The sequence below is a fragment of the Populus alba genome, chromosome 4 (genome assembly GCF_005239225.2).
Source record: "Populus alba chromosome 4, ASM523922v2, whole genome shotgun sequence".
Taxonomy (NCBI): Eukaryota; Viridiplantae; Streptophyta; class Magnoliopsida; order Malpighiales; family Salicaceae; genus Populus; species Populus alba.
In genome coordinates, this window is record NC_133287.1 from 3718120 (window position 1) to 3738574 (window position 20455).

Consider the following 20455-nt stretch of genomic DNA (forward strand, 5'->3'; position numbering starts at 1 on the left):
TTAAAATAAAAAACATTGGACTCTATAGTTTCACACATTGATTGGTTACCAACCATAGTTTCCCGGAAGATACCAGAGGGGGAAACAAGTGCACCACCCCTCTCTGTGTCTCGCCACATTACACCTCTTTGCTTCAGCCACCTGTACTGTCCCAAGGTGTCCATATGTTTCTGCATTTAAAAACTATCACAGACACCCCATTTCCCTCTTAATAATAACTTCAACTCACCAACAATTGCTAACCTCCATGGCTAAGCTTAAGAAGATCTTCACCAATATCCTAAGGCTCCTTGCCTTGGCTGCTACTGTTGTTGCAATCGTCTTCATGGTCACCAGCCATGACTCTGCTCAAGTCTTGAACTTAACATTCACTGTAAAATACAGCAACACACCTGTATTCAAGTAAGTTTAACGACTTCCTCCGCTCTCTGCCCCGCCCCCGATTATTACCATCCTTTTTTCAGTGCATTTTTATATGTAGTAATGGTTTTATTGGTTTAAAATGTTGGCAAATAGGTACTTTGTGATTGCAGAGGCGATTGCAGGTGGATATATTGTTATATCCATCCTTCTCTCATTCAAAAGCCTGTTTTGGCGCTTACTTGTGATCCTGGATATGGTACGTAGCGATGAAAATTTCTTTTTTTTTTTTTTTCCCTCTCTTTTATGTGCTTATTTTCATGAAAATATAAAGTTATGAGTTGTAATGGGACTTTGATTGTTATAGGTCACGACAGTGCTGCTGACATCAAGCATTTCTGCTGCGTTGGCAATAGCTCAGGTGGGCAAGAAAGGGAACACTCATGCTGGCTGGCTACCTGTTTGTGAACAAGTTCCTGATTTCTGTGACCAAGTGACGATAGCTCTTATTGCTGGTCTCGCTGCTGCAATAATTTACTTTGTGCTTCTTCTTTGTTCCCTCTATGTTGTCCTCAGTCCTATTTTTGTTGTAACGCCTTAGCCAAGCTTCCTTGAGTGAAGACTAAAGAGTTTGTATCATGATTTGTTCTTGGGTCCTGTCGTTCACCTGCCTTTCTTATACAAGTTAAATGTATTTTACTTATGATCATATACATATATATATGTATATGTATATTTATATGTATATTTATGTATGTATGTATGTATGTATGATCATTGTTTAATTAGAAGAATATGGATAATAGCCAAAACGTTTTCATATTTTTACTGTTATTAATTCTTGCCTTTTACCTAGCACTCCGTCATACTCTTTCATCCATGTTAGCTTTGACTCTTCAAACTCAAGATTTCCATCTTTATCCGGCTCATCAGTACTCAAGCAGTGGAAGAAGATGAGATGAATTAAATATATTTGTTATTTATTTTCTTAAATATATGAATTAAATCCATGAGAAAATGTGTTTTAAAAAATCTAAAATTTAATATAGATTGAAGTGTAAACCTGGATTTTATAAATAACATTCAATATGAGTAGTTTTTCACCGAGGATTATGATTTGGACATGAACTAATATATTATTATAACTCACAGTATGTTGTGAAGTTTGTCTACAAACTCTTAACCTAAAAAAACAGGTCAAGCAATGCATCATTTGCTGAGACAGCCAACTTCTCGCTTGATTTCTCGGTATTTCATTTCTAATTATCATGGTGGTTAGAAAATTAAGGTTTTTTTTTTTAGAAACTTATTTTTTAATTTATTTTGACCGAAAACATCTAAAAAAAACCTAAAAACCTTGGAAAAACCCATAAATAATCTTAAAAAAACCTAAAAAACAATACAAAAACTCAAAATCATCCCAAAATAAAAAATATTTCCAAGCTTAGATCTAATTTTTTAGATAATTTCTAAGTGAAAACACATTTAAATGGAACTTTTTTCACCAAATGGAATCCTTTGATATTAAAATTGACTATTTTGGTGGTCAGAATTGGTTTCAACACAGATTTTCTCTTTGTAACGCTAAAATTCGGTGATTTTTCTCTTTTTTCTCTCAAAGCAGGAATTACAAACAACAAAAATGAATTCTTACACCAAAATTGAATTACAAAAATATTAAGGGACCAAATAGATATAATTTGAAAAGTTTAAAGACTAAAATAAAAAAAAAATTAAATAATGAGTCCATAATAAAATATAAGAGAATGAATGATATTTATGTGCATAATATTTTACAACATTTAGAGTTTTGTGTAATACTTATGTACACTTGCTTTCACCTCTTGTAGTATAATAACAAAAACATTAAAACTAAAAGCAAAATCCCCATAGCCCCTCACATATTTTTCTATTCACCACTATAATATAATGATTGTTTTTTGTTTCCTGACAAAAATTGCTTGCTTTTGAATTGGAGGTATTTTGATATTTTTATACAGCAAATAATTTAATTATTACTAGTTTTTTAGGGGTATTTTTATCTATTCAATCTTTTTATGAACAATGAAATAACTAAAATACTCCTAAGAATAAAAAAAAATTCAATAGTGTTAGGTAGGGGTATTTAAATATTATTTTTCATGTAAAATTACATAGGTATCCCCAGATCCAAAAAATTTAATTAATTGGGGTTCATGGATATTAAGAACTTTTAGCTTTTTTTTTTTTTTTTTTAATTATTGGTTTGGTTAGAAATAGTAACGTAATTTAATATTAAAGTAGTATTTTTTATTTGCAAAAATTATTGGCATTTGTTGTACATGCGTCATTGTGTTGGAGCCATCGTGTATTTTGGATGGCATTGGCTGCTAATGGTAAACAAAATAGGCTTTTGTTATATTATTTTATTCTTCATTGTCTTCTTTTACATTATCTCTTTCATTTTGAGGAGCACGTGTCATCTAAATGTGGTCAAATTATTGCAGGTTATTCTTTGTATTTTTTTTTACCTTCATTTTCTTTCTCCTACCCTTATAAATAAACTATGTTTGTTATTGTTATTGGTATTTCAAATTTAATTATTTTAGTTTTTGATTTTTATATTTTTTATTAAAATTTTATTTTTTTTCAATTTAACCCTTAATTTTTAATTTTTATATATAATGTTTTTCAATTTACTCATTCTACTTTGAATTTCTTTTTTAAGAGCCTATTTAATGCTGGAGTGATGCAATATTGACATATTTTATTAATTTTTTTTACCGTTTCCATTTTTTTTCAAATTTCTGCAACCTTTTATATATATATATATATATATATATTATTCATTTTGTTTTTAATAATCTTGGAGCAAGATCTTTCACTCTATGGTAGTACAAAACAGCCATGTCTTAGTTGATACCAATCACATCAATATTTAACAGTTTTAGATGATCTTAAATAGAAAAAATTCCGAGGTCAATAACTCAAATAGATAAAATAAAATGTTAAACACTCATACAAAATATAAATCAAAGGTTGAGCACTGAAATTGCAGCTCTTTAATTTCAAGCGGGATACATTTTTTTTTTCTCATATCTATAAAAAATATAAAAAAAATCATGTGTTGATTGGTACCGGTGATGTCAATATTTAACAGTCTTAAATGATATAATACGCTCAATTAAAATAAATTAGACATTTAAACAAAATAAAAATCAAAGATTAGCAAAGATCAGACACTAAAATAATTAGGGGCGATCATTTTCAGTTTGGTTCAGTTTTTATAAAAAAAAAATTAAATTAATTTTTTTTAAAATCAAAATTTGATTTAAAACCAATTGATTTTAGTTTGGTTTTTTAGGACAAAAACCGGTTCAAACCTGTTTGGCTCAATTTTTTGGTTTTGGCTCGGTTTTTTCGATTTAGCTTGTTTTTTTCTGAATTTTTTTGGTTTCGGGTTTATTAAACCGAAAACCGAATCGAGCAAAACCAAACCAGTCGATTTTTTTAAAATTTTAATCAGTTTAATCGAATTTTTTTTATGGTTTGATTTTTTTTAATTTTTTTTAAAGTTTTTTTTAATTTAATTGGTTTTTTTGATTTTTTTTCTTCCCCTGAAAATAGTAGTCGAGAAACTCTCTTTTCATGTGTTAATTTCACGTAATCATATTAAAATGATTTTAAAAACTAAAAGAAATAATTTATTTTTTAAATACGGCTGGTGAGCTTAATATGAAAAAAGAGAGTAAATTAAATAGAATAAAAAAGAAAGACTAAGGGCTAAAATTTGACCTTTCTCAAATAAGAAAACGTTTCCCCACCCCCGAAATTGCATATGAATAACACACTAGCAGTTCCATGGCGAACTTTTATGGAGATTAAACAACACCATAAGCATCCACATTCTCCAGCTTATAATTTACTTCTCCAAGCAGGACCACGTCTCAAACTTCTTCACCAAGTCCACGCCCATGTAATAGTCTCAGGCTATGGTTGCAGCCGATTCCTTCTAACTAAGCTTCTCAATTTAGCTTGCGCTGCTGGCTCCATTAGCTACACGCGTCAAATCTTTCTCATTGTCCCAAATCCAGATTCTTTTCTCTTCACTTCCCTGATCAGATCCACCTCCAAATTCCACAGCTTCTCTGTTTATTCCCTTTACTTCTATACCCGCATGGTCCTTTCTAATGTTGCACCTTCAAATTATACTCTTACGAGCGTGATTAAATCTTGTGCTGATTTAGTGGCTCTGAGACATGGGAGGATTATTCATGGTCATGGTTTGGTTAATGGGTTTGGATCGGATGTGTATGTTCAAACTGCTTTGGTGTCTTTTTATGGAAAGTGTGGTGATTTGTGTAATGCGAGGAAGGTGTTTGATAAAATGCGTGACAGGAGTGTTGTGACTTGGAATTCGATGATTTCGGGGTATGAGCAAAATGGGTTTGCTAAAGAGGCAATTAGGTTGTTTGACCGAATGAAGGAAATAGGTGTTGAACCGAATTCGGCCACGTTTGTGAGTGTTTTATCCGCTTGTGCTCATTTGGGTGCTTTTGTTTTAGGGTGTTGGGTGCATGAGTATGCTGTTGGGAATGGTTTGGATTTGAATGTAGTGCTTGGCACTTCGTTGATTAATATGTATACAAGGTGTGGGAATGTGAATAAAGCGAGGGAGGTTTTTGATTCGATGAAGGAAAGGAATGTGGTGGCCTGGACGGCAATGATTTCTGGGTATGGAACAAATGGTTATGGTAGCCAAGCAGTCGAGTTGTTTCATGAAATGAGAAGAAATGGATTGCTTCCTAATAGTATCACATTTGTTGCTGTTTTGTCAGCATGCGCGTATGGAGGGTTAGTGAATGAAGGGCGCCGGGTGTTTGAAAGCATGCGAGAAGAGTATCGTCTGGTGCCTGAAGTGGAGCATCATGTTTGCTTGGTGGATATGCTTGGTCGTGCTGGTCTTCTCGATGAAGCATACAATTTTATCAAAGAAATTCATGAAGACCCAGCACCTGCTATTTGGACAGCGATGCTTGGAGCTTGCAAGATGCATAAGAATTTTGGCCTTGGAGCTCAAGTTGCTGAGCATCTCTTAGCTTCTGAACCAGAAAATCCAGCTCATTATGTGACCCTCTCAAATATATATGCCCTGGCAGGCAGAATGGACCAAGTTGAAATGGTTAGAGACAATATGATTCGAAAATGCTTAAAGAAACAAGTTGGCTATAGTACACAATAGAATTGGATCGTAAGACTTGTTTGTTTAGCATGGGGGACAAGTCTCACACTGAGACAAATGAAATTTATCATTATCTAGATCAGTTAACGCGGAAGTGTAGAGAAGCTCGTTATGTGACAGTATCCGATTCGGTTATGCATGAATTGGAAGAGGGGGAGAGAGAATTTGCACTTGGATACCATGGCGAGAAGCTTGTGATAGCATTTGGGTTGTTGAAAACCAGCCGTGGGACTGTTATTAGGATTGTGAAGAACCTTCGAATGTGTGAAGATCGTCATTCTGCCATTAAATATATTTCAGTTATCTCCAATAGAGAGATTATTGTTCGTGATAAGCTGCTCTTCCACCACTTCAAGAATGGCTCATGTTCTTGTCTGGATTATTGGTGAAGACTCCCTTTTGCATCTTTGAACCAGTACGAAACAAATATCATCTATTTGTGCTTTGATGTATCGCCCAAAAATAGACTTGGAGACGCATCAAGATTTAACTGGTCAATAGGAGTCCCGTGTTGTGGTTGAGAAAAGCAAAAACAGTCATGAAGGGCATCGATTGCTCATTTTTCAGCCTGGATCCTCTTGATTAAGACATGAATCATTGTAGACATGGGGGATGAAGGGATCATCACCAAATTCATTTGCACAATAGCTGCCTTATTTCCTGGAATGTTGTCATTAAGCTATTACTATTTGGATCATCCCGCAAGAAGCTACAAATCTTTCAGTGTTCCTTGATAAATACCAAGCCACAATGGCAGCAGAAAAACAATGCTTTTCTTTATGTGGTTAGTGATCTAAGGCATTGCATCAGCAGCGAATACAAGAGTAATAAGAACAAGAACAAGAAGACGAACCATCAATTGTCCATTTAGCTTTAGAAGAAGCGTGATCTTGTAAGATTATCACATATGTAAAACTCTGATGAATTCAATTTCTTTTTAAGAAAATCAGTTGGTACATTTCTCAAAGGTAACAAATGTGAAAAGATTTGCCTGGATACCTGCAGCATTTGGCAGAACAGTGTTCTGCAGCCTATTCTTTTCAGCGAAGAGGACTGGCTGCATGATGCGCCTGCAAGAAGACATCTGCCGCAAGCAATTCTCTAATCATAAACATAAACAATCAAATAGAAATCATAATGTTTTTGATCTTACAACTTCATAATCATAATGTTTACCATCAAAGTTTTTCACACCCCTTCAAATTCAACTCTTAACAGCCAAAGAGCTGAGCTAAATTTATGTCTTCCTGGCCTCCATTTTCACTTGGAAAAAGAAAATTCTCATCGACAATAAAAATATGTTGCATAAAAACATCATTTTTTTCTTCTGTTGGTTGCGGGAAACTTGGAGTCTGGAGAACCAAACAGTCGTAAGAATTGCATGCCATGCAAGCTGCTTTGACAATGTTCCAAAGGAAATTTAAAAAAGCAGTGACACCATCACTGTAAAATCATTTACACACCCATCCAAATTTTATTTTATTATTTGAAGTTTTGCAGTCTTCGCAAACCACAGTACATTATTGTTTTTTGAGATTATGTATTTGACTGAAAATCACCAAGAACACTTTGATATCATACAGAATTACAAATATATGAGGAATGCCTTGCCATGCCCATTCATTTCTCTTGCTCAATGAATTGGCTGCAATCAATTCCTTTACCAGAAAATGCCTCCACGAGCTTTGAGAAGAGCTTTCCTAGCATGATTTTGAACCCTGTGGAAGCACCCTTTTGATTTTCATGCCAAGTCTTTCCACTGTCAGGTGCATACGCCACCGGAGCTCCTTCCAGATATGATTTACAAGACGATAGAATATTCTGGGAACGTTCACTTAAGTGCTCCTCCACGAGGGCCTCAAAATGCTGTAACAGGACATTGACACAATTAATCCTGATAGTAACAGCATTCTTCTACCGTGTTTCTAAAGTATTCATAGGGAGGGAAGGGAAAGTTTGAGGAAATAACAGGATATGGAAGTCCAAAATCCCGTAAATCTCACATAAATAGTTTTAATGGAGAATTTTCTTGTAAACATAATATGGACACTCGATCGTCATGATATACAGTACTTGAAAACGCATTTATCGTTGAAAGTGTTGACTCCACCCTGCGATGTTGGAAATGAAAGTGCCTTTTCAAGGACCATGCCAAATTCATCTATGGGATCTAAGCACCCCCATAATATTAGACTAATCCAAAAGTAACGAGTAGTAGTCAACAAAGCAGCAGTTGGCTTTCTAATGATATAATGATTATATCTCAAGGACAACTATCATCATAGTCATTACTAAAATTGATGCAGCAGTGGAGTAATTTTGATACCAGAAATGTTTATTTTACCTTTGGTGGTTGGCGAATAAGGTAAAGCATGGACTTCCATGTCATAAGGAATGCCTTTTCATTATAGCTTATAGAGTTTTTCTCTCCCTCAGCTCTTCCTATCTGCTTATCAAACCCAGCTTCGTTGAAGTATGGTTTTTCATTAAGCACAAGGGCCTGGAGGGAGAGAAGAACTTGGAGAATACTGGAGCTTTCTGGATTCCATACTTCAGAGCCTGAGCCTGTCCATGTGTTGAGGAGACTGAGACAGATTTTTCCAGACTCGTATAAATTCGGATTGACTCGAAGTCCACCAGAGCGATAATGCACCGACTGCACGAGAGATTACATTGACCAAAGGTAAGTTTCTTGTAAAAATGAATGCATCCTCATTCATACAAGTAGATATACAGTTAAAAGAAAAAAAAATACAGAATTCTAAATAGGATACCCTAATTTAAAAAAATTGTATGTCCCTTTGAACAATGGCACTGCATAGTCAAATTAACCCTTTGGTAGAAGGAAAACAGCTTATATAGACCATGCTGTCTTTGAACCCTGCCTGATTTGCAGCCATTTACTCAAGCAGCTCTAGAGCGTAAAAGCTTTGGAACCTCAGATTTACTTACAGGTGGTTCCTGAGGATACTCCGGTGGAAGAAATATATCGAAAAAGAACAGCCCATCATGATATGGAGTTCCATTTGAACCAACAATGGCTGCCCGAAGGAGATCCATTCTATCCTCATAGACGCGGACATAGATTGACTCTGTTCAAGTAACCAAAGGTCTTAGAAATGATGCAAAAGTTGAACAACGAACCTCTTCACAAAATAACTTACCAGGAAGATTCTTTTCTAGAACACTCCATTCCTGTTGAACTTTCTTCAACCAACCTCTTTTCACCTGTGTAGAGAAAAAACAGAAAGCATATGATTGATTATTCCTGTTGACCACTAAGTTTACGGGAAAATGAAGTCAAGTTTCTGACCTGAGACAATGCCAGTGCATTGCCTTCACCAACAAGAAAGTGGTGGTCAGAGCAATCAACAACCATATCAAATCGTTTGAACTGTTCTGAACTATTGCTGGCAGATGAAGATCGATGTCCTTTTCTTTCCTGATCATCATTGGCTTCTGGCTTTAAATCTGTCCCTTCAAATCTCAGGATGTCACCTGCTACTAAAGGTTGCAACTCCATGCACAGATCACAAGTTTCCAGCTTTTCTTTCTCCTCAGGTGTCTTGGATCGATTTCCATCTTCAGAAATAGAGTCAGATGCTATTGGGCCAGACACTGATGTGGAACCAAAGGATCCAAATATACCTTCTGTAATCCTTGAGAAAAATCCAAGAGTGAATTCAGGAAGGGAAAAGGAACTAGACTCCCGTGGGCACTTAGCGTTCTCATTGCCAAAGCTAATGGAATTTAGCGAGTCCTGAGAATGTAACTATTCTTCAGCTCAAATTTTCATAGGAGATGAAAATGCACATGATACAACAAGCTTTATCAAACAACCAAAACATTAATTTAGAGCCTACTTATGTTTCATTGATTTCTTTTCCCATCAGTTTATTAAGCAATCAAAATGGGCATTAAGCTGAGTGAGTTTTTAGTAGTACAGAATATTCTTGTGCTATTCAGCAGATTAATCCTAGATGTCTCTATACTTCAAAACTCAGCAGATCATTCACCAGAATTGTAACAGCTGAAACATGTCGCAAAACTGAAATCCTGGATTTGACAGAAGCCATTTCAGAAGTCCATAGCTCCAGACTCGACATGCAAGTTGCTTCCTTAAAATTCATTTCAGAATGTTATCACCCGTATAAACTCCCAAACCTGGAGAGCAACTCTATTTTCTTGTTACAAGAGGAGGGGGGGGGGTTGAATTTACCTTTCCTTTCAGGATCGAAAATTGTTCGTCATGATCAACCGTCTCTTTAATCACTTCCTCTTCACGTTGTTCATGTTGCGTGATTGTTTCGGCTGAAACTTCACATCTATCAATTCGAAAAATGTGATTAGGTGAAACCTGTAACAATGCCCAACATGGTATTTAAGATTGATGCTTCAATTAATCTCCTCAGCAATGAAGGAAGAACAAAAGGCAGAGAGTAATTTAAAAGCTGATTTCAGAAGATGAATTATGCCCTACATTCTAAGTAACTAGAATATTTAACTGGTCTTTGAAACTGAGATTATCCTAACACAAATATAAATCCTGCTGATACATGTCAAAAGGAAAAGCAAAAGAAATTCAAAATACTGACCCCAAAACTAGATCTGAATCCAAAAGTGCTCGATAAATTTCTTTCCTTTTTTTAAGTCAAACCATAATGTGAGCATCACTAGGTGCAGGGTGGGGTGAACTAATCCAGGTAACCTGCTGGCCCTATTTTTATGGCTCATCTAGGATTCTCCCGAAAGCTCACTAATGGTCTCCTCTCTAAAAGAACAAGACAATTTCCTATAAGTAGCAGTGCATAGTCCAGTGGCTGCTGGGTGGGTTGCAGGTTTACGACATGAGCAGCAAGATCTGTAATGAGTAACGAGGATAAGGAAATATGCATGTTCTAGATAGTAATAACCAAACTAACTAGGGCATACAATGCCAGTTGATCTCTGGTTTTTTCATAAAAAATTCAGAATTAGCCTTTGGATCTTGTGCAACTTCCATTCTATCACCCCTTGTTCTGTAACACAAAGCACAACTGACAACTGATGATAGAGAAATGAAGTGAACTACACCATCTAATTGTGTCCAAGAGAGTGCAAATTAACTCATCATGGACTCTCAAATGCCTACTGAAACTAGAAAATGGTAAATCAATTAACAAAATAATAATATTATTTCAGATGAAGAATGAAAATGGCTAGAGCTCGCACCTTGGTTTTGAGACTAGAAGCCCATGTCACCTCAACATCACCATCTTCAAAACCTGTCACACAGCCGATGCAGGACAAGTAATCAACCTGATCTTTACCATGGTCACTGCCTTCAAGAGCAGCATCCGCACCCATTCCAGAGTCTCTGTTCAAGTGATCTTTATTAGCTTGATCCAAATTTTTAAATACAATATCCCCATAAGAGAAGGAGTATTCAGGGTGTTCAACCAGTTCATAAGCACTAACAGTTTCCTCAATCTGGTCACTTCCTACAATGTCAGCCTGGTTCACTCCAAAGGATTTCCATTTCACCTTAACAATCTGTTCCTTTGCATCCACGCAATTCACAAAACCCCATTTTTGGTTACCTGAAACATATGGATCATCACAAGCACCCTTGTCTAGTACGAATTGCCCAGGCCAGAAATCATAAGCGTTGACAATGTTTACAGGGAGCAGAGACTTTGAATCCAATCCCTGCGAGCAACTACCGTCTTGCCACACAACATTAACAATGGTTTTTGTCTTCACAATAACAAATATATCCTGAAAAATTGGAGAGGGGTTCCATCCCGTAAACCCCTGGCCCCTCTTCCTGTCCTTTTCGATGATCTCAATGATAGATGCATCAAAAAGTATCCGCTCCTTCCCACCCGTACAATCAGCCAAAGGAAGCACACACCAGTCACCAAGTTGCCAATTTTCATGCAAAAAGCATGACAACAAATTGAGTTTTTTTGCATCCTGCAAACGCTGAGGAGCAGGCAAACTCAAATCACGACCAACAAGAGCACAGGCAAGCCAATCTACATACACCAAACCTGCGTTTACAGCAGAAACAGTCCCTACATCCTGATTTTCATTCCAAGCTCCGCATAACCATGTAGCTGATTTAGACAGCGCTGAGAGCCTGATCCGCACTCTCTGTCCTGGATAATAAGGATGCATCGAATCTTCAAGTATGTTGGGAGAAATTGGCAAGAGCTTTTCTTGATCCACTGCAGTGACCTCACAAGATGTCCCATCATCAAAAATGACAGTGACAGATTCAATAACTTCATCAACCCTTCCTATCCAGGGTCCGTGAACCACATAATCTCCCACTGAAATGGAGCGAATCTTCAAAAGCTTCTTTGAATCAACATCTTTTATGATTCTTCCATGACCACTTTCCAAGTTGACGAGCATATTGACATTTACAACTCTGCCCATCTGTCCAGATGGATCGGTCGCAGAACAAACAACGTCTCCATGTATGAAGCCCCTCTCAAATGAGAGGAAATCATCAATTTTCCCTATGCTTTCCTCCAGACTAGAGAGAATTCTGCTTGCCCTCCCGCAATACAGAAAGTCAAGTTCTTCTATGTCCTCACTGCTACTGTAATTTCCACTGAAACTTTCCCAATCAGAATCATTAGGAAGCATATCCATCGCGTACACCAATATAAATAAACTTCAGCCCTGGGACAAGAACAACATGATGATTTAAGGTAATAATAATCCAAAAATGCAAATTTAACAAATAAGTTGAAAAAAGAAAGACATGAGTAGTGAGTAAGAAGAGAGAAGTACCGTTCAATTAACACACTGGCAGTGGATAACCAAATGGTTGTGTGCCAGAGGATCGAACTACAGGTGGAAATAATGTGGAATGGGTTGAACAGTTATGTATTTTCTCAATCAATGCTGAGGATCAATATAGTTATCCCAACAAGATATCCTAACCTTTAAAGGCAGAGATGACGCTCGAAACACCAAAAATTTTCCTTAAAGGGATAACAGGAAGAACTTCCTAATGCCAAAGGAGATTTTCCCTACAGGGATAACAGGAGTCGACGAGGACTACAAATGCCAAAGGAGATTTGCCCAACAAATGGACTGAAGCTTCCGCAAGAAGAAACTTTCAAAAAAGGTAATGCACAGCTGATAAATTGATGAGCCACAACTGTTGCAGATAGGAGTGAAGCTCAACAGAGAAAAAAGAATTCATTGCCAAAGAAGATCTTCTCTTCACATGGAGGGGAATTCTTGGTGGATGATGATAGATTACAGCTATCTGAAGTATCAACTCTACTTGAATATTCACTTTCAGGTGAATTTCCTAGTTACTTTGCCAAAGGAGATTTGCCCTAAAGAGCATAATCTCAAAGTTTAAATACTATTACCGTCTACCAACTCTTAAAAAGTAATAAAATTTGCTTCTTTTGGGAAGCAGATTTATATTGCCAAAGAAGATTTGCCCTGTTCAAGCCAAACTTTCTGCCAGGTTGATCTAGTGCCAATTGCCAAAACCTCATGAAACGTACTCAGCTAAACGGATTAAGAACATAAGACCAAGACCAGGTCAACCAGACAGACTTCTTGCAGCTTAACTTGATTCAAGGAAACTTGATCATGTGCTCAATGATATCTCAAAACAGAACTCTCTCATAGCCATCTGTAGTTGCCAAAAGTAAGCCCTTTTGCGTATAGTTCAGGTTCTCCATGCAACCTGCAAGAACAAAACCTATAGTTGATATTATATAAAGAAAAAATAAGCCCATAAACCAATAAGTCACGAAAAGGTAGACAGGTTTGAAGAAACATGATGGATGGATTTTTCTGCCTATCGTAACCATATTTTCTCATGAGTAAAAGCCCTTCAAAAATGAATTTTAATTCCAAAAAACAGAAATCTACCCCCCATTCTGAAAGAAAGAACTCTTCGATTCAATTTTATGTACCATGCTTCATGAAAACATACATAAATTCACAGACACAGGCAGATATATTGACAGAGAGCAAGAGTATAGAAATATGGAAAACGTTAGCCCCATGTATTGAATATATCCTAAAGAAAGAATTAAATCGCCTAAACTATGTTTCTCTGCATATTCCCAGGACAACTTCCTTCAATAACAGTATCATAAAGTAACAACTAACAACATAAATAAAACTATATAAAGCAAACATGCACCTTCTAAACATCTGAAGGAATTGGATTCCATCAAAAGCCGACAAAGGAATCGGATTCCAATTCCCAAAGCAATTCAAAACAATATGATATGTGAAAAAATGAAAAACTAACCTCAAATAACAAGAACCAGCAATCCACACCGCAGTTCTTAAGACCTCCAAAACATATAACAATGCATCAACCCCACCATGAGGCATACCATAAATGCACATTCTGTATGCATGCATGCATGTAAAATAAAAGAGAGAGAGAGAGAGAGAGCGTTTAAGAGAAAAGTACCATTTGAAGCTTCTATGCATCACAGGAGCCATGCGTGCAAACTATCACCAGCAATCTACCACCACCAAGAAAACCACAAAAAGTACTACGCGAGCCAATCAAAAGAGGCCAACCCAGTCATAACTCGGCAATAAAAACAAGTTCTTTGACTTTTCTCACGCACCAAGGAAAGAAGAAGAAGCTTTAAGTTACTGGGAAATCAGAGAATTCAGTAAGGACGTCCGCTCTGAATCACACACATCAAGCCATAAACAGAACTGGAGAACATTGCACAAAGACAGAGACAGTGAGTGGAGAAAGAAAAGGAAACAAGGGGTCAGTTTCTTTATCTCTCTAGAATTTAGTTGGTAAGTGTTTAAGGCTGTTTTGGTTTGTTTCTCTCTCCAGGATCTGAAACGTTGGAGGGTTTTTTCTGAGTGCTTAAATTTTCAGTCCCGTCCAATACGATATAGGGACTGCTATCGCGGAATATACCATCAGCATCAGACACAAACACTCTGCGGTACTCCCTGGAGAAAGAGTTGACTAAAACAGTTATATGACTGGAATCACTAATTTGCCCTTTTCTCTAATCAAATGAATATACTAATCACTGGGGAGAAATCAAATTGCTTGAGGTTGAATTTAGGTTTTTTTTTTTTTTTTTTTTTTTTTTTTTTTTTTAAGTGCCAACGACATAGAGTCCTCCCTTTATAGTCTCCCATCACTCAAGTTTCTTCCACTAATGTTGTGCTGACTTTCTTAATTGTGCCTTGTCGGATTGCATATTCAACCAAAATTTGGGTAAGCCAGTCGGCAAAGTTGAAGTTTTACAACTTGTTTTTTTTTTTTTTTAAGTGATTTTGAATTTTTTTTTATTCTAAGTTAATTATTTTTAAAATTTTAGATTATTATATTAAAAATAAATAAAATATTATTTTAAATATTAACCATTATTATAATAACAAACAATTTCTAACCTTTTTTTATTCAAAAACTAGTAGTACAATATCGGTAAAAGAACGTTTGGAAATACGGGTTAATCTGTATTTTTAAAAAAATTAATTTTTTTATTATTTTTTTTATATTTTGGATTATTTTAATATGTTAATCTTAAAAATAATTTTTTAAAAATAAAAAAAATATTATTTTAATATATTTCAAAAAAACACTTTAAAACAATTACAGTCACACTCCGAAAGACTTTTAAAATTGGTGTGTGTTTATTCGGCAATAATAAGATCATGGCTTGCACATGTCAGAGCTAAATTGAAGTTTGAATATCTGATTAAATTTTTATTTTTTATATTTTGGAAACAGCATAAAGAATATGCTTGGTAGCATTCCTCGTTTAAAGCCAATGTCTGCCCTTTTTTGACAAGCAAGTGCCTCATGATGAAAGCACAAATCAAAGTGTTTATTCTGATCTTCATACTTTACTCCGAAGAATATTCTTAGTTTAGATTCAGGCCTGATTAGCTCACTTTATATTATTAATTGAGTATAAAGCAAAAAAGTGTTGGGGACACACTGTTTCCCCACGCCTCAGCAATATATATATATATATATATATATATATATTAATTTAGTCCTAATATGATGTTCTTACGAGGATTTAGACTTGTTTTTAATTAGTTATCACAGTATAAAAAAATATCCTAATATTAGGTTAGTATAAAAAAAATATACAAGCATTTTTGTATAATCTATTTTAAAAAAAGTTTAATTAAATAAAAATTGATTTCAAGAAAAAAAAATAAGTTATTAAACTTTGTGGAGTCAATGATCTAATTTGCGAGTTTGGTGAGGTAATCCTGGTTGTCCTGAACCATAGATTTAGTGGGGTACCATTTTTTTCTTCTAATATAACTCGATTATGTGATCATTTGTATTTCTTTTTACTACATAGTTAAGAAAATAGTTTTGAAAAACTAAAGATGTTATTAAATTTTAAAAAATCCATGCGCTTGTTGACGAGTTTGACGACTTTAACTCTTTTTTTTTATTCATTTTTTTATTTTATCTTTTGATATTAGGCTGATTGATAATTGAGTTTCATAATTTATTTTGTTTTGTTTTCTATAAAATTATCACAATCTTAAAAAAAAAAAGTCTAAGTATTAGTTTGACGCTCAATTTTGCGATCATCTATTTTTGTTATTATATAGTTAAATAAACAATAGTTTAGAAAAAAAAAGTTATTAATCCAAATGGAATCCACTACCCGGTTTGCGGGTTTGGCATGTTGACCCGAGTTACCCAATTCACGGGTTTAACGAGTTTACCCATCAAACCTAATATGTTTTTTTTAGTTTATGGTCCTTTAATTTTTCTAATTGTTTTTTTTTTATTTAACTCTTCTTCTACATTAAATTGGTTGGGAAATGAAATTCATGGTTTATTTTTTTTCTACTTTTTATAGAGTTATCATGATGTTAAATAAATGTTTTTTTTAGGGTTGGTGCTCAATTTTTCAAGCATTTAATACTATTATAAAATTAAATAAAAATAATTTATAAAAACAAAAAAATTATTAAACCTATTAAAGTCCATGACCCATGTCGTAGGAAACCGAGGTCAATCTAATTTAATATCATCTCAATATTAAAAATAAAATACCATCTTGAAGTTTTTTTAAAAAAAACTATGCCGTGTTTTTACTAGTTATTCAAGTTGTCTTTGAACCAATTAAATTGAATGATTCACTTTGAATTAGTTTCCATGTGATTTAATTTGAAAGTTGAGTTATACTAGAAGTCAGGTTTACAAGTTTCAAAATTAAATCACTTTATTGGATTTAATAATAATATCAAAAAAATCCTCATACTCTTAATAATTTTTTTAAGTTTAGAAAAAAAATAGTTCAATCTGCAGCGAAATGCTGGAGAATATAATAGCATGGAATTAAAGAAAGATTTTAATGTTGATGCATGTATTGTGCTGATTTATCTATAATTATTATGGAAAAAACATCTTATAACTATATTTAAGACATGTTTAAGGAGTGTTTGAGATAGAGCTAAAAATTGTTTTTGAAAGTGTTTTTAGTTTGGAAATATATCAAAATATCTTTTTTATTTTTTAAAATTTATTTTTGAAATCAGTATATTAAAATTATCTAAAAACATAAAACAATTATTAAAAAAAAGACTTAAAATTTCTCATAACTTCGGTTCAATCACGGACCAAATACCCTCTTAATTACATATTTTACAATGTTTTGTATGTGATTTTGCACTTAAATTAATGATGGTTTTGCCTTTGTTTATCATACTCAACACATGTGGAGTGTGGTCTTCATTTTTTTGGTAATTTGCAGTAATTTGTTTTTAAATCACTTAAAAAATTAAATATTTTAAGTAAGAGGTTTATTTTTTTCCTCAAATGCCATTATTCTTGATAAAATCATCCCCTTTGATAGTAAGGGCATAATGTTTTTTAATATATATATATAATAGTCGAGAAAAATCTTATTAGATGCTATAGTGCCAGAAAGCGGCCAGTAACAAGCTAGAATGCAAAAACAAGAGTTATATAATATATATATATATCAAGAGAAAAGGAAGAAAATACCATGAAATATTTACTAGAAATATCTTGTAACTAAAACTAATAAGACCTTAAAAAAGGATGCCATCTGAATTTATGAACAAGTTATTTACTGTGCATTATAGTTTTTAATTTTATTAATTATTTTAAACTATAATGCTAAACAATGAAGAATCAACTTAAAAACCATGTCATAATCAATAGTGTATCCCTTAAATGTGTGTATTGTTATGACTAATTTTCAAAATGCTTTTCACTCATAAATATATTAAAATAATATATATTTTTTATTTTTTAAAAATTATTTTTGATATCAGGACATCAAAATAATCTAAAAACACTAAAAAATATTAATTTAAAATAAAGAAAAAAAATTAAATTTTGTTAAAAACGCTTTTGAAATACAAAAATAATTTAAAGAAAAGGTATAGTGTAATATTTGCAAACTTTTGATGTACTCATCTATATTCTTATGTTGAAGGGGATAATTTATATAACTTATTCTAATTTTCAAGCATATGTCATGTTATTTTTCATTAACAGATCGAAATCATGGAATTTATCAACAAAAAAAATAAAAAACTCCCATCTCCAAATTATGGATAAAGCGTGAAAATTCTCACACAAGTTTAATAATAACATCTCAATTTCATACAAATTTTGATTAATCATATCAACTATAAACAAAAATATTACATTTGAATCAAGATTTCAAACAGTGAATTATCAATTCATCCTAATGTAGAAACAATAGCGATGGAAGACCAAATATAAGCTACATGCATCATCCTTCACCACCACAATTTATCCAGGCAAGCATGTTTGCCAAATTAAAGTTCCCAAAGGCGTGACATGATGATAAATGATTTGAAATTTACATAATAAATTTTGAGTTTGAATCAGAATATGTATTTCTTGTAAAAATTTAAGATAATTGAAGTTTTATTTATTTATTTGGATTCATAAAATGTATTTTTTTAGAGAATGAGATTTTCTTAAATTCAAAAAAAAAAAAAAGTTCGCCAAATTAAAGCAAGGAGGCGGCAATAACTTTATTTCTTCGATCTTTGGAAAGGCAGAAATATTGCTTAAATATGGCCACGAAAATGACTATTTCCTAACTATCTTTTCACTCGATAAATTAAACATTTTACATTAGTTTTTTATACCACCATTTTCTCTTTTTGGGTGGAGCGCAAGGACCACTTCTTGCTCTCTCCCCCTTGAACCTGCCCTGGATGTGATTCCAAGTTCCTGATCACCCCCTCTTGTCACTGTGAGCTATCAATTCAAGGGTCCCTGTTCGCAGGTGTCAGCAAGGGAGGTTAGCCATCTTTTAGAGCACTACATTAGAAGTTTTCGTAATATATCATAATAATATTTTCATAATATGCCAACTTTTTTCATTTACGAATATATCATAATATTTTTTTATTATTTTTAATATCAATATATTAAAATTATATGAAAAAACACTAATAAACATCAATATTTTTGAAATAAAGCAAACTCAAGAACAAAAACTACAGAGATATCATGAGGTCATCGATAATCAAGAGAGATTAATGAAGAAATATTAAAAGGGTAACTTTCTAACGTGTAATCCAACCATAAAATCAAGAACCCAGCCCAGCGGGAGGTCCCAGCCCAGCGGCTGGGGAGACAGAAGTCTCCTCAGTTGCCTGAGTTCGACTCCCAAGCTTACCCATGTACTTGGGGGTTCTGCTAGTGGGGGAGGCGTTTGTTCCCTCTCTATACCGCACGGGTTGGAACCCCTTTGTATACCTTCCTGCCATCCCCGCGGTGACTTACCTGCCTTCTGGGCTTGCAGGGTGTTCAGTTAGGCCCTGGGGATTAGTCGTGGTGCGCGCAAGCTGGCCCGGACACCCCAGGTTAATCAAAAAAAAAAAAAAAAAAAAAAGAATCCAAGAAAAAATCAAATTTGACAAGAAGAAAAAAAAGGTTTGTGAGCATGATGCACATTGCCAGATATATATTATTGTTTTTTTCTGAATGTGTGGGAGACCTCAGCAGTGGATCCGTTATGAATTGCAAACGAGAGGGCAGAACAGATTTATCTATTTAAAAGAACAAAAGTAAGTACGAGAGGGAGGAACCACTCTTAACCACTATCTTTGTTTAATGCATAAAAAAACAAAATACAAACAAATGTTTTGGCCATTGATTAGCAAGACAACGAACAGAGAGGTCCAAGCTATAAACCACTAAGAGGATTGATTTTCTGGTGCTTGGTTGGATTTAAGAAACGTGGTTGACTTTCACACATTACTTGGATCACAGATCTTGTTCTTGCAGCTAAAGTTTTCGTGCTACTGTTCTCCTGAACTGAATGCTACAATATTACTACCAGTTGGCCTTCGGAATTCCAGCTGCTGCTTCGTACGCAGATAGGCTTCTGGATTCCAATATATATATATATATATATATATATATATATAGAGCTTACAATAGTTGGATCACAGGGGAAACAAAATGGAGAAAATATTGTGAAAACTGATTCTATTAGAATAATCATATTTAAAAAGGAAGTGGGGGAGGAACAAAGTGCATCAGAAAATTCCATAGTCTTTTTTATATATGTAGTTTGTGGTTGAAAGATGGTGGCGGCGAAAGCGAGTCCCACTGAGAGGCACTTTGTCTTATGGAATGAGAAATCCATTCACATCGTGAGAAACACCATGGCCCTTCAACCACCCATAAAACATATAGCAGGATTTAGATTTCAATATGGAATATATATAAAAGGAAACAGAAAATCTATAGGCTGGTTGAGCTCCAGCTGTCTAAGTGCTTCAATATCTCCACTCCCACCTGATTTACTAATTCATCTTGCCTGTTCAACTGTTGATAATGGTCTTTCATCACATCAGTTGAGAGAG

General features: G+C 34.3%; 3 protein-coding genes across 4 annotated transcripts; 2 read left to right on the forward strand and 1 right to left on the reverse strand.

Moving 5' to 3' along the window:
* The first annotated feature begins 247 nt into the window (after window positions 1-247).
* On the forward strand, window positions 248-961 carry LOC118047256 (CASP-like protein 1C3). The gene is made up of 3 exons (XM_035056502.2): window positions 248-402; window positions 517-619; window positions 728-961. The coding sequence occupies exons 1-3, from the start codon at window positions 248-250 to the stop codon at window positions 959-961; spliced, it is 492 nt and encodes a 163-aa protein (XP_034912393.2).
* A 3162-nt stretch (window positions 962-4123) lies between these two features.
* LOC118047305 (pentatricopeptide repeat-containing protein At2g33760-like) lies at window positions 4124-6577 on the forward strand. Its single transcript, XM_035056561.2, is given in 2 exon segments — window positions 4124-5572; window positions 5575-6577. Coding segments are annotated over 2 exon segments (1791 nt in total). The 5' UTR covers window positions 4124-4177; the 3' UTR covers window positions 5971-6577.
* Window positions 6578-7025: 448 nt separating this feature from the next.
* Window positions 7026-14512, reverse strand: LOC118047304 (probable ubiquitin-conjugating enzyme E2 24). Of its 2 annotated transcripts, none has more exons than XM_035056558.2 (9): window positions 14028-14512; window positions 12365-13283; window positions 10793-12253; window positions 9801-9938; window positions 8895-9341; window positions 8746-8809; window positions 8534-8673; window positions 7926-8237; window positions 7026-7447 (listed from the first exon to the last, which is right to left on the reverse strand). In XM_035056558.2, the coding sequence occupies exons 3-9, from the start codon at window positions 12221-12223 to the stop codon at window positions 7202-7204; spliced, it is 2778 nt and encodes a 925-aa protein (XP_034912449.1). In that variant the 5' UTR covers window positions 12224-12253; window positions 12365-13283; window positions 14028-14512; the 3' UTR covers window positions 7026-7201. The 2 variants fall into 2 exon arrangements, with proteins under 2 accessions (XP_034912449.1, XP_034912450.1); XM_035056559.2 differs by having other exon boundaries at window positions 12365-13298.
* Between the last annotated feature and the right edge of the window lie 5943 nt (window positions 14513-20455).

What these genes read in the sequence shown, in the direction of transcription:
- LOC118047256 (XM_035056502.2), top strand. Translation starts at nt 248, where the DNA reads ATGGCTAAGCTTAAGAAGATCTTCACCAATATCCTAAGGCTCCTTGCC. An exon ending in AGCAACACACCTGTATTCAA is followed by an intron (nt 403 to 516) that starts GTAAGTTTAACG and finishes GTTGGCAAATAG; the next exon opens with GTACTTTGTGATTGCAGAGG. An exon ending in TACTTGTGATCCTGGATATG is followed by an intron (nt 620 to 727) that starts GTACGTAGCGAT and finishes TGATTGTTATAG; the next exon opens with GTCACGACAGTGCTGCTGAC.
- LOC118047304 (XM_035056558.2), bottom strand. Translation starts at nt 12,223, where the DNA reads ATGGATATGCTTCCTAATGATTCTGATTGGGAAAGTTTCAGTGGAAAT. An exon ending in CTTCTAGTCTCAAAACCAAG is followed by an intron (nt 9,939 to 10,792) that starts GTGCGAGCTCTA and finishes GCATTGTTACAG; the next exon opens with GTTTCACCTAATCACATTTT. An exon ending in TTATTCGCCAACCACCAAAG is followed by an intron (nt 7,448 to 7,925) that starts GTAAAATAAACA and finishes GTCCTGTTACAG; the next exon opens with CATTTTGAGGCCCTCGTGGA.